The sequence below is a fragment of the Monodelphis domestica genome, chromosome 5, assembly GCF_027887165.1.
Source record: "Monodelphis domestica isolate mMonDom1 chromosome 5, mMonDom1.pri, whole genome shotgun sequence".
NCBI lineage: Eukaryota > Metazoa > Chordata > Mammalia > Didelphimorphia > Didelphidae > Monodelphis > Monodelphis domestica.
The window spans coordinates 46,933,337-46,947,808 of record NC_077231.1 but is presented as its reverse complement, the minus strand read 5'-3'; the positions used below and the strand labels follow the sequence as shown (position 1 = coordinate 46,947,808).

General features: G+C 39.4%; 1 protein-coding gene across 12 annotated transcripts in view; it reads right to left on the bottom strand.

Moving 5' to 3' along the window:
- CNOT2 (CCR4-NOT transcription complex subunit 2) overlaps positions 1-11,705 on the bottom strand; it is a 207,503-nt gene extending 195,798 nt beyond the window's left edge. For 3 of the 12 annotated variants that reach the window (XM_056800719.1, XM_056800723.1, XM_056800727.1), the window contains exons 1-2: positions 9,436-9,667; positions 6,208-6,266 (exon numbers count right to left, since the gene is read on the bottom strand). Coding sequence is in view for 2 of the 12 variants with exons in the window: in XM_056800718.1 (XP_056656696.1) it covers positions 10,085-10,665 (581 nt within the window). In the remaining 10 variants the exon portion in view is untranslated. Of the gene's footprint in view, positions 1-6,207; positions 6,267-9,435; positions 9,669-10,084 lie in introns of those variants that run through there. The other 9 variants (XM_056800720.1, XM_056800724.1, XM_056800729.1 and 6 more) reach the window with 8 other exon arrangements.
- Positions 11,706-14,472: the final 2,767 nt, after the last annotated feature.

Here is a 14,472-nt window from a genome sequence, read left to right as displayed (position 1 = left end):
AAGGAACAAACACAAAAGTGAAAATTGCGCCTGTCCTCAAGGAGTTTACAATTTTATCTGGAGGACAAAACATCTTCCTGGCTATCAATCAGCTTTTATCAGCTCTGCCATGCTATGTCTATGAAAATATTACTATCAGATTAATAATTACCTTTCATCAACTTTGCTAGTTTTAAGTCACAAAAACAACAATTGAAAAATAAGCAAAAATGATTTCAAATCTTAAAAGCAGACAAAGTTTGGAAAGATCATCACTTTGCAAGTCTGTTTCTTGTCATTCTGTGTCCAAGACTCATTAACCCTCACTTGGTTTCTACACATCGAAAAAGAAGCAATTACAAATGCCAATTTGCAAAGCACTATCAACTGCTCTGTAAATGTCCATTACAGTAATGATTCACTTCTCCAAGTCACCCATCCAACAATTTCAACTACATGCTAGCCCAGGACCCAGACAGATGCAAATAAGGTGTGTGGGCATGTCACCAAGTCCAGGTAAGAAAATAGAATACTTTTTACCCCTAAGAAAATACCTCCACTCTTCCAATCTATTCTTATTTTAAAAAGAAAATATTAACCAGTTATCTAGGACCTGATTATGTTTTCCCATTCCACAAATGACTAAAAAGGCCAATGAAAATGGAAGCAAGGAAAGAATCAGGGGACTGCCAGTGATATGTACAATGAAAGCAACAAATAGTGATAACACAGAAGGAGATAGAAAAAAAATTATCAAAGACCAAAAGCACAATACTCTAGCCAAAGTAGGATAGAAACAAATGCCCCTCTATACCTTAATAATTCCTGTCTTATATCACTTCACTGCAATCATAACCTTGAATTATCAAGAAAAAGTCGAATTATATTTAGCATGCTTTGTTTTAGAAGACAGGGAAGTACCAAATTCATTTTTCAAATATATTTTTTGAAATAAGTTTAAAATAAAAGTCTGAGCATTTAGAGAAGTTCTTAACCTAGGATTTGTGAATTTTTTTAAACATTCTGATAACTGTTTCAGTAGAATTGGCTTCCTTTAAGATTCCATGTATTTTGTTTGATTCATTCAAGATTATTATGAAAAGGGGTTTATAGGTTTCACTAAGCTACCAAAAAAGTCTATGATATTAAAAAAAAAAGATTAAGAATTCCTGATTTAGAAGGATACCAGCTTCTTGCTCCCTCATCTCTTATTCCCAATTAAAATTTTAAGAAGGTTGTAGAAGAGGCTGGATCTTATATACATACTGCAGGGGGAAAGGGGTGGGAAACACAACAAAAAAGATAATATGTATGTTCCTCCATCCAGTCAGGAATTATGATGAGAGATAAAACCCAAGAGGATGGAAGAGATTTCATATTAGTGAAGTCAATACAAATCATGATGAACAGCCCTGAATCTACAAGTGCTGAAAAAGGATTCATGTCAGGGAAAATATGAATAAAAAGAGAAATAAATAAATATTAACCCAAAATCAAACACAGTAGATAAACTCTGGATTTAATGTGCATGTATGTATGTATTCCCAGATAATTAAAAAAAAGGGGAACTTCACAAATACAAAAAAAAAGCCACAGAAAAAAATGGCTAGCCATAAGGACTACAAAAATGGCTACAATAAAATGAGATTACAAATGAAATTAAAATTGAAATTAAAATGCTCGGGGGGGAAAATGGAAAGAAAATTAATAACTTAGAAGAGGGAAAAACTTTACTAAAGTAACAAGCTCAGGGGGCAGCTGGGTAGCTCAGTGGATTGAGAGCCAGGCCTAGAGATGGGAGGTCCTAGGTTCAAATCTGGCCTCAGACACTTCCCAGCTGTGTGACCCTGGGCAAGTCACTTGACCCCCATTGCCTAGCCCTTACCACTCTTCTGCCTTGGAGCCAATACACAGTATTGACTCCAAGACGGAAGGTAAGGGTTTAAAAAAAAATAAAATAAAATAAAGTAACAAGCTCCCTATGATCAGAAACCAGTAACTCCATAAGAAATATTAGAACAAAATAAAATGTACATTATCTACTATCAAAAACAACTGACCTGTAAAATTGAGAAACATCAGGAAAGCTAGGTGGCTCACTGAATAGACAATCAGGACTAGGGCAAGCGGTCCTGGGTTTAAATCTGGCCTTATACTTTCTAGCTGTGTGACCATGGGTATGTCACTTAATTCCAATTGCTCAGCTCTTATTGCTTTTTTGCTTTGGAATGAATTCTTAGTATTAATTCTAAGAGAGAAGGTAAGGGTTTAAAAAATCACAATCAAACAAAAACCATGAATACCATCTTTCAAAAAAGCGACCCAAGGGGGCAGCTGGGTATCTCAGTGGATTGAGAGCCAGGCCTAGAGATGGGAGGTCCTGGTTCAAATCTGGCCTCAGACACTTCCCAGCTGTGTGACCCTGGGCAAGTCACTTGACTCCCATTGCCTAGCCCTTACCATTCTTCTGCCTTGGAACCCATACACAATATTGACTTCAAGACAGAAGGTAAAGGTTTAAAAAAAGAAAGCTACCCAAATCTATTGAAACCAGAAAGTAAAGTAGAAATAGAAAGTATCTACCATTCATCTACTGAAAGAAATCTCAAACTGAAAACATCCTGGAATGTTATAACCAAATCTAAGAGCCAATTTGAGACCTAAGTAAGATAAGGTTGGAAAAAAATTGAAGAATCCAAAAACATGAGTTCAAATACTAAAGAACCACAGTCATAATTACACAACACTATGCTGTAACTACTATAAAGGGAGGAAGGGGGATAGAACACAACATTCCAAAAAGAAAAAGGTTTACAACAAAATTCCATCCAAGAACTTGTAAAGTCCAATATAATCTTACTGGGTGAAGGAGAAAACAGAATGTTAATAGAAGAAAAGATTTTTGAGCATTCCCAATGAAAAGGCCAGAGCAGAACAGAAACAGAAAAAAGGAGCTGAAAGGAAACCAGAAAGCAAAAAACTTTCAACAAAGTAAGTATCCATCAATTGGGGAATGAATAAACAAATTATGGTATATGAATATAAAGGAATAATATTACTTCATAGTAAGAAACAAGAGAAAAGATTTAAAGAAACCTGAGAACTGATGCAGAGAGCACACTAATGGTGCAGGTAGTGCCATGAATTGGTCCAACCTTTTGGAAGACAATTTGAGATTATTCTAATAAATTTACTAAAATGCCAAACCCTTTGAAACCAGCTAGGTATATATCCCAAACATGTAAATGACAAAAAGAAAGATTCCACATATAGCAAAATATTAAGCAGCAACTTTTTTTTAGTAGCCAACAACTAGAAACAAAGTAAATATCTGTTAATTCAGGAATGCTTAAGCAAGTTGTGGTACACAAAAGCAATGGAATTTATTTTTTATTGTACTTTATTGTAAGAAATGATGAGCATGATGAATAGATAAGCATGGAAAGACTTGCATGACCTAATGCAAAATAAAGTAAATAGAACCAAGAAAACAACATACACGAGAACAATGGAAACAACCAAAAAACAACCAAAAATGAATGCTGAGAAATTGACTAGAGATTGAGAAAACATCTCCTCTTGCTTCTTTGTAAAAATGGTAGACCATGAGTGAAGAACATAAAAATATACATATAATAGGAACATATCAGGCTTTTTATATATTGGTTAGTTTTAATGAACTGTTTTTCTTTCCTTTGTAACAAGAAACAGCTTTTGGGGTAGGGATGAGGAATACAAACGAAAATAAGTGATTTTTTAAAAGGTATCAATAAAAATCAATTTTTAAAAACTAACCAATAAGTGAAATGTGCAAGAACAGAAGAACAAGTTATTTGAGGACTTCAACTTTGTCAAACAAAACAACTATGAAATCCTTAAGAATTCAATGCCATAACCAAGGAGAACACTAAACGACTGATGATGAATCATGCTTCCTATCTCTTATCGAAGAGACCATAGATTAAAAGTGCAAAAATGACATTTTCAGACACACTGCCTGTTTTGTTTTATTATTCTTATAGGAGGGGTGGGGAAATGTATTAGGGAAGGTAATGATAGTAATACCAAAAAAAAAAAGAAGAAGAAGAAGAGTATGAATGAAACTTAAAAATAAATACACAGAGAAAAGAAGCAATTTCAGAAGAAGTGGCAAATGAGCAGAGTAGTTCTGGAACCACTACAATGAATTAACTGTAAATGAATTTTAAAAACAAAACAAGTAGTTCGATTTCAGCCATAAATAAGTTTTATTTGTTCTTCATCTATAGAAATGTTGTATTTGTTGATGTTCTCAAGTTCTCAATGATTAAAAAAAAATTTTTATGTAAACTACTCATCCTTCAAGGGCCATTTCAAATGTTATTTCAGCCTTGAAGGGGACTTTAGGTGCTCGATGAGATAAGAATAGCTCCCTTCTGAACCCCCAAACTTCTTTATGATACTATAATCTACTTTTTAATAACCTTATTTGTGTACACTTCTTAAATTAGATCAATGATGCTTGGAGGACAAGAACTATGTTATACTGATCAAAGCTGAGTTCGATATGTGTTGAATCTGAATAGATGAAATGATCTTAAAACAAAAGAAAGTTCACTATTTCTAGCCTCATTTCCTAGTTATATAAGATAAACGCAACCTTTGTAGAGTAATAAATCTCGATTACTGCTAAATAGTAAAAAACAAAACTAGAAACAATCATTTTCTATACCTATATACTTAGATATGTATTATTGTATGTTTATATACATATATACTTAGGTATTTTTCTCTCTTCTCCATGGAAAAATAAGCTCCCTGAGGCCTGAGATAATTTCATTTTTGTCTTTGTAGTTTGGTAGTAAAGTGTCTGTCATATGCTAAGAGATTTCATAAATGCTTGATGATTGATTAATCAAGTATCACTGATGAATGGTTGAACTAATTATGGCACATTAATATAATGAATAACTGCAGAGCAAGAAGCAACACGTTTGAAGTCAAAGAAATATGCAAAATCTTGTATTAACAGATGAAGGATAAAGCAAGCTGAACCAAAAGGGTATATAAAACTACTACAATAATGTACATGAAAACAATACTAAAAGACAGTCAAAATCATCACTCACAAAGTCCAAAATTGTCCCTAGAAAACTGTTAATAAAACAAATTTCTTTCTACCTAATAAAGAAGTTGGGAACAACAAAATATGAAACATCAGAAATCTAGCTGTTTTCCTTTGTTACAAAGAAAAGATCAACAAGGGATAGAAGGCCCAACACAGATGTCATAAATTTAACAGGGTGTAACAGTGATGTAAGTAGCCATAAACCTTTTTAAAAAATGATAATTCAATGGTTTCATTCTGAAATATGTAGAGAATCTCAATATGTGAGAATATATAATTTTTCTGTATATGAATATGTTATCTATACACACATATGTAGATAGATATAGATATTTAGCATTTCAAATCTGGCCACTTCCTATTATAACTGATAACACAAACAAGTAAACAAAAGCAACAACAAAAAACCCACACATCAGTATGGTTTTACACGGGGAGTAGGAACTTCAAGTAGGTAACACATCAAATAATTTCAAGCAAAAAAAAAAAGGCTAAAACCAACAGAAAAACAAGTGTTATTTAGAAATGGGAAGGCCATCAGTAAAATCAAGGAAAAGTTTCAAAATAAATTAAAAATGTATTTCCATAATTTATTTTAACTGTCCATTTTCATATGAAATATCATTAATTGAGCCATGTCTGTTTAAAATCTCTCTACAAGCCTGGGGGGACTTGCATTTGTGCAAAGAAAAGTGAAGAGAACAATTTATATAAGGGCCACAAGACTGTAAAAGAAAATATCAATGAAGGGCTTAAGAATAAGAACTCCGATCAACAGAATGACCAATTGTGACTCCAAATCTCTAAAAGAATGATGAATCATAATTCTCATCTCCTGACAGAGCGATGGCAGGACAGAAGTACAAAATGAAACAGATTTTCAGTCATTGCCAATGTATTACATGGCTACACTTGTTATAAGGGCTTTTTAAAATGGTAATTAAAGGGAAGAGTTGAGGATGGGGGGGGGGGGGGGGGGAATAGTGATGGTCATCCTTTCCACAATAAAAGCATAAATGAATCTCTTGAAAAAAATAAAAACAGAAAAGAGCAGAACATTCAGACAGGGACACATACAAGCTGAGCAGTGTTGGAATTACCATGTTCCATTTAAAACATACCAAAAAAAGTGGTAAGTAGCGCAGGTTCACAATTCCATGTGCAGTCCTCTTTTTCTGTTCTTTGTAAAAATAAAAACAAAATTCATCTATTATACATCACAAATCATCTTAAAATTAAATTCCCAAGTTATTCCTAAAACAAGGCTAGCTGTGAGAAATCTGCTTTGATAACTCATTTGGATTTTCAATAGAAATTACCTTATTAGACAATGAAAAAACAAATATTAGAATGATATGTGATGAATGCTCATATGTCCTAGTGCTACTCAAAATAACTCTGAATTTCTCACTATTATCTTTTTTATCCTGTTTTCTTGAATAGAAAATCATTAGAGATTTACTTCAGTTTAAAATCATAAATACTTGGTATAATCATTTACTAAAAAATTTTCCAAAGTCTATTTTCAAATGAATTATCATTAAAGAGTAGACTTACTTTAATGGAAATGGTATTAAAAGGCTCTACACATTTCAAAGCACCAATACTTATCACTTAACTTTTTTTTTAAATGGTACAAAAACCTTTTCCTGTCAGCACTTATCCTCCAGAAACAAATAAACAATGTCTGCATTAAGGTTTACTCATACATCTGTATCATTATATCTCCATATTACCTATTCTGTGCCATTGGAAAATCTGTGAAGCATATTAAAAGACACCAAATAGAGTCAACTTGAGACTTTCCATGAGTTGTGAAAAGCCACTAATATTTGTATTTACTCTTTACTTAGTGCCCAAGAATAATTGTTTTGATAATAGAATTTACTAAACTAATAAAAAGCAAAAAGGTCTGGGTTTCAGAAATATCTCTAAAGAAGGCTATTAAAAAATCTCAAGTATTTGCTTATTTTCATTCTCAAAGTGCACTGGGTCTTTAAACCTCCAAAACACCTTTAAAAAAAAAAAAAGGCAAATTTTGGATGCTAGGTTAGTCCAGGGTCCTTAAATTTTAAAATGTTAAAAAGTTCATTAGCTTCTTAGCTTTGGGAGTTATGAACTCTATCCTATGTATCAGTACTCCATGAAACAAAGAAAAATATCCTAAATTACATTTTTGGAACAGCAACTACAGCATTATTCAAGTGGCTTAAAAGAATTCACTCCTATTCTTCTGCCCCCCCCCAAAAAAAATCCCATATATTGAATGCACAGCAATTTACATATCAGAGAATGTTTTCATAAATCATCTCATTTGATCTTCACTAAACCTCTAACATTTAGATTATAATCCTACTTTACAGAGTAAGAAACTGAGGCTCTTTGAAGTTAAGTGGTTAGCCCAACTTCAAGGAACCTAAAAAAAGGAAAAGAGGGCCTAGAACCAAAGCTTTTAAATTCTGGTTCAATTTTCACTATACCACACTAATCTCTATCATAACTGCCCTCATCTTTCCACTAGTCTGATTTGCTTTGAAATGTAAGTGGCATAGAAATTAAAATAGAAAGGTCATGTTGATTGGTTGAAAACAAAGGAAACTCTCACCTCTCTCCCCATCCAAAAAATGAGAAGTAGTTTACAAGTATCTCTGAAAACAGCATTCAGAATAAAAGGAGTATGCCAAAAAAAAAAGCTTAAATTAACTTAAAAATTCACTGAAGCATCAAAACAGATGTAAAAATATGAACTACAACTCACTTCCTGTTTTGAAATAGGAAGGAATTTACATATATATATACATATACACACACATATAAATATATATATATATACAGAAGTATATAAGGTGTCCTGTAAACTTGTTAAGAACTTCAGAGCAATTTTTAATGGAGAGAAATAATAAAGTTGAAAAATTAAACTAACACTAAAATCTGATCTATTTACTAACAACACCAAATGGTTCTTTATCTCATAAAAGGGCATTTCCAGTAAAAGTGAAAGGTATTTCTTCTAAAAAGATTACATGGAATTCAAACCTTTAGAGAATCTCCTTAAGGTAAAAAAAAAGTGTGTTACCACCTTTCTGTTGGGCTCATAAAAGCAATTTCCAAATATACACTAAAGATAACTGCTCCAGGATGGTGGTACAGTATATACAGAGCACCCAAATGTTCTTCCTTCACCCCTTAAAAAGAGACACTTAATCGAAACTAAAACAAACTTGGAAAAATTAACCTTCTATCTTCAGTTCTTGTTCAACTCTTCAAATTAAGGTAGGGGTACCTTCAACAAATGACACCTTTTTGTTATTACTTTTGAAGTGTTTTTGGCAATACCTCTCATATATACGTGCATGTATGTATATGTACATATATTATATATATAAAATGCAAACTACCCAAACTAAAATGGAACTGTGAAATTATTTAAGTAGTAAACCCCAAGAAAGACAGTTTAAAGATTTGACTATTATCTGCTGCTTCTCTTGTTTAAAAACAAGCTAGCAGTGGAACTGAATTTCTGATTCCTATCCCCTAGCAATAGCACTAGATGTGTTCAACTCTTCCCCCTATTTGGGCCTTCTTCACGAGCAGATGCTTCTGCAAATACAAGCCAAAGGACTTGAACTTTCAGTCCTATGTAGACAGATCACCTAAGTATAGGTATCTGTAGAATTAACTTGCATGAAAAGCTCCAAGCAATCAAGAAAGGGAACAGAATCCTATTGTAGATCTCCATCTACTGGATGACGGCAAGTGGGGATGACTCCTCGCACTTCCAGGACAAGGAGGCTGACGGCATGCCAGGGGAAGGGGTTTTAGGATGCATCTCCTACATACGACAGTAAGGCTGGTACTGTGGTCCCCACCAGGCCTCCTGTGAGTGCAAAATCTAAAACCCAAGGAATGCTTTTGCAAACAAACTTCCCATCGGAAGTTATCTGGAGGGGGAGGCGGGGTTGCAGGAGGCGGGTCCCCCGGACCGGCCTGCGGGCCTCCAACGGGTTCCCAGACTGGCCTCTCCCGTCCTCTCCGCTGTCTTTTGGCTGAAACTTTCAAGGGAGCCCGAAGACCTGAGCGGCCCGGGAGGCCCAGCGGAAGTGGAAACGGACAAGGCGATGGCAGCAGCCGGAGAACCTCGAGCAGGGCGCCGAGCCTTGGGGCGGGAGGGAGCCTCGCTCGCTCGCTTTGGGGCTGCTCCAGGGAGGCCAGAGCATCATCCGTCGCGGCATCCCGGGCGCCTTCCCCTCCCCTCCCCTCTCCTTCCTTCCTTCCCTTCCCACCGCGATCGCAGCCCCCTCCCGCTGCCCTCAGGCCCGGAGGCGAACAGAGAGAGGCCCGTTACCCACCCTCCGAGACCCCCACGCTGCCCCCAAACACGAGCAGCAGCAGAAGGACGGATGGACGACTGGGCCCCAGACGGCAGCGGCGGCGGCGGCAGGAGGAGATGGAGGCGGCGCCGTAACGGAGCGGGGCCCGGGCTGCCGAATCGTCGCCGCCTCCTCCTCCTCCTCCTCCTCTTCCTCCTCCTCTTGCCGGGGCGGCAGCGGCAGCGGCGGCCCCCGCGGAGGTTTGTCCGCGCCAGCTGGCGGACTGGCGCCTTGGGGAGCGGGAGCCCGGGCTGCCGCCGCTGCCGCGGCCGCCGGATGGCCCAGGCCTCGGAGGCTCGGGAGCCGGAGCCGCCGCCGCCGCCGCGGGCCGGATCGAGCGACGCTTTACGTCCCGTCCCCCCCTCCCCACCCCCCACCCCCGCTCCCTCCCTCCCTCCTCCCTCCCTCCACCGCCGCCGCCCCCCCTCCCCTCCCGCTCCGCTCTCTCCCTCTCTCGATTGGAGCCGAGACAAAAGCAACGGGAAGCGGCGGACCGGGACGCTGCCCGCGGACCCCCGACGCGACCGGACCGGCCCCGGAGCCTTCCCCCGCCTCGCGGGGACCCCGGATCCGCCGCCCCCGCCGCGCGCCCCGCCACCAGACTTCCGAAAAATTGCCAAAAACTCACCGCATGAATTTTCTTGTCCCGCGGATCCAAGATGGCGACGTATCAACCGCGGAGGCTGCTGGGAGCAGGACCTTTACCCTTTGACCTCCGCCGTGACCCCCTTGCCGCCGCTCGGGCTCAGCTCCGAGGGGGTGGCGGGTGGCCGGAGCTGCGGTTGTAGGGCTCCGGGACGGTAAGGGCGGGAGGGGGTCTGGGGGTGGGGGGGGAGTCGCTGTCGCGTGCCGCGGTGGGGTCGGATGTGTGTGCGTGTGCGTGTGGGGGTAGGGGGAGGGGTGGCATCCTCCCACGCGCGCGCACACACCGCCCCCCGCCGAGGCCGATGCCTCTCGCTCCCGCCTTCCTGGGCGGCCGTAGCCGCTGCCTTTGCCTTCGCTGCCGCCCGTGGCCGTTACAGCGAGCGCAGCGGGGACCGCGCCGACTCCGCCGCAGCCGGCCGCTACCGCCCCCCGCGGGTCGGGCCGCGGAGCGCAGGGAGCCGCCGCCGCCGCCACCGTCGTCGTCACCGGGGCCCTCCTGTTTCCCCTCTTCCGTGTCCCCCGGGATCTAGCAAAGCCTGGGGCGGTCCTCCAGTGCCCCAGCATCCTGCTCCCAGGCCTGCCAGCGCAGCGCCGGCCTCCTGCCTAAGTGAGTCTCCGTGTTCTTCCTCGAGGGTTGCTTTTGCATCGCTTCTTATGCACCCCGACCCCAGGTTTACCTTTGCTTTTGGGCCTGGAGCTTAGGCTTTTTAAAGCCCCGGAGGTGAAGTGCCTGCCCAGCTTGAAATGAGGAACCGTAGATGGGCTCAAGCGCCAAGATGAGCAGCCAGACTTCTTAAGAGTTTGTGGAGTCTCTGGTTTCACCCTAACCCGATTCCATTGGGAAGAGGGAAATTAGCATTTATTATGCTCCTACTATCTACCTTTTCTTGTGTCGTGCACACAATCTGGTAAAAACCTGTAAGATCTTTTATCAAAATAATAATAGCCAACATTTATATGGACAGCTAGGTGGCGCGGTGAATAAAGCGCAGTAGGTCCTGAGTTCAAATCCCACTCCAGACACTTCCTAGCTGTGTAACCTTGGGACTCTCTTTCCTTGTCTGGAAAATGAGCTGGAAAAGTATCTTTGACAAGAAAAACCCAAAATGCGAAAGCAGAGCGTCTAATGGGACTGAACAACAACAAAACAGTTATAAAGTGCTTACTATGCACCAGACACTGTGCAAAGCACTTTATAAATATTATCTCATTTGATCCTCACAACAATCCTGCAAGGTAGGTCCTGTTATCCCCCCTTTACAGTTGAGGAAACTGAGACAGATTTAAAGTGACTTACCCAGCTTCAGGAAGCTAGGAAGTGCCACAAGCCTGATTTGAATTCTGGGTCTGGCAGCTCTATCCACTGGGCAAGACAGTGCTCACTCAGCTTTCTAGAAAGTTTTGCATTTGGTGGAGTAAAATCAATTCAAAGATCTCTGCATTTTTTAAAGTTCCCTTTTACTTAATCAACAAGGATTTAAAAACGTACTGTATGCCACGATCTGTGCTCAGCCCTGGGGAGTGGAAGAGGCAAAAACAGCCCCTGTTAAATATATAATATAGATAAAATACAGATATTTTATAATAATATCAAATCAGATAAAAAAAAATTTTAAATAAAGAAACCTTTGTATCTGTATGCTTTGAGTTCTCTCTTACAAGGAAGCTTACAGTTAATTCAATAGACAAGGACAGAAAGCTGGTCTGGGAGCCTGAAAGACTTGAATTCAAGTACTACTCCTGACACATGCTGGCCAAGTAATCCTAGGATACAGATAGTAGAGGGTCATCCATGTTTATGTTGACTAAATTAAGCTATCATTGTGTCTGTGCAATGCCTTTCAACTGCTGTAGCCATTGCTTTTAAAATGAACACAAGTCCCCATGTACCTCTTCCAACCTACCACAACCACTTCCTTGATTGTGTGACAGCAAAATAACTGCCAGTTCCTGTTTGCTGATGCAGGATGATCTAGGCCCTTATTTACATAATGCTCTAGGCCACCCTTCAAACATCTTTGCCAGAGAAAAGTTCTGACCCACTTTGGTAGATGTTTTGCTCTGGAATCAGAGAGCCATAGCTAAAGAGCTAGAAGAAATCTTGGAGTCCAGTGAGTCCAGACCCCACGTTAAACAGGTAAAGAAACATGACAGAAGTTCAATGACTTGCCCAGGTTCATGTGGCAGGTAGGATTTGAACCCTTGTTGGTCTGGCACACTTTGTTCTATGCCATTTTGCCTCTAGGAGTTCCTTAGGCATGCTTCAACCCTTTAGTTCCATCTTTTGTTTTCCCTAATTCCCTTAAAGTCACTGCTTATATCCCTCCTTCTATAGGAGGCCCTACCAGGTCACTAGCTGCTAATGCCTTCTGCTTTCAGATCACTGTCATCTATCTGTAAGTAGCTTCTGTGAATCTTCATATTTATATCTTCTTTCCAATTTGAGTGTATGCTTCTTGAGGGCAAGGACATATTTTTTTGCCTTTATTTTTATGTTTCCAGCACATATTAAGTGTTTAATAAATACTCATTGACTGACTGACTACCAGCAAACTCATAGTTCTAATCACTGTTTCTATCACCAGTTCTTAAATCCCTACTATATCCTGGGTACTGTACTCAGTGTTTGGGATACAAAGGTAGGACTAGAATGCCCTCCTTGGTTATAATTTTGTAGATCTGCTTTTTTAGTCAACAGAAGAAACTCCAGGGACTGCCATATAACTTAAAATTTCACCTACCCTCTTTTCTTCTCGCCTGAAACTCCTTTTCCCTAAAAGGCAGCCCCAGTGATAGAGTTTAAAATTATCCATATTCAATTATGAAACTCACAGATCATAAGTCTCAGAAGGAAAAATGAGAAACTATGAATGCCCAATTCTCCAAAAACTGAAGATCCTGTACATTATTTATTTATTTTGAACAAATATTTCATATTAACTGTATAAAAGGATGTTATAGCTCACTAAAAATAAGGAAATGCAAATCACACCAACTGTGAAATTTTGTTTTATACCCCTGAAGTAAGTTGGCAAAGATGACAAAATATGGGAAATGGTCATTGTTGGAGGGATTATAAAGAGACAAGCAAGCTGATGCATCATTGGTGGAACTGGGAATTGATCAAACTAGTATGGAAATTCCAGAAGTTGGGAATTATGCTAAGAAAGTAGCTAAAAACTCCATCCCCTTTACTCAGACTCCCGTGCTTGGCACATATTAAAAGGTGGTGTAAATAAATCCCCATATAACAGAGGTCATTGACAAAAAGGAAAGCTGTACTCACAAATATTCCTAGCAGCACTCTATGGTAGCAAAAAACTGGAAACAATGTAGATCTATCCAGGGAAGCCTGGTCCCTGAATGTGACGGGATATTGCTGAGCTGGAGGAAACAGTGACGAGGAATACAGAGAAGTGCAGAAAGACTTACATGAGCTGGTGCAGAGTGAAGGAAGAGCCAGGACTGCAATATACACAGTGACTAGCAGGATGGCAGTGGAAAGTGACACAAGACCATTGAAACAATGTTGCAGAATGAAAAGGAGCAAATCTGGCATCAAAGAGATACAGAGACAAGTTTTTTGCTCCTGATCCCTACCACCACCTTTTGCAAATTCCTATGCCAAGGGCTATGTCAGATTTTTCCAGTATTTTGATTTATGGATCATTTTCCTCTTTTTCTTTTAAACATCTTTTTAGGGATGGCTTTCTGGGAAAAGAAATGGAAGCAATGTAGGTGGAAATCTAGTGGATGGAAAGTCGATTAATAAAAAATTATTTTCGAAAATATGGTTATTTGTGTGTGAGATGTCTATGAGTATGTGTGTGTATATGTTTTTAAACCCCAAGTCGTTTTTAATGACAATTTCCTTTTCCTGGGAAAAATAATAAAATTCCAAAGAAATGCTAACATTCAAAAGGGAAAAAAAGATGCCCAGTTATTTGTTTATTTAAGCAACTTTACTACCATTTCATATTTTACATAGGAAGAAAGGAGCAAATCACTTTTTGTCCTGTACTCCTATTTCCAAAGATTTCACTTCTTCATCTCCTTTTTCCAAATCCTTTCCCTTGCCCCAAATCCAAATTTTGGGTGAGTTATGCTTTTTTTTTTTCTTAATCTGCCAACTAATGACATTCACAGCCATGATATTTAATGGCAAAGGATGGGCCTGATTACTTGTACATAGCAATACTTAACCATTTTCTGCATAGCCTACCTATCACTTTACAAATTAAAGCTATCAAGCTAAATTAACAAGTCCCTGGATCTTAAACTTGGAGCTGCAAGGTACAATAGAAGTTGTATAGTGTAATCCACTCATAGAATCATAGATTTAGACTTGAAAGGGACCTTCAAGGTCATCTA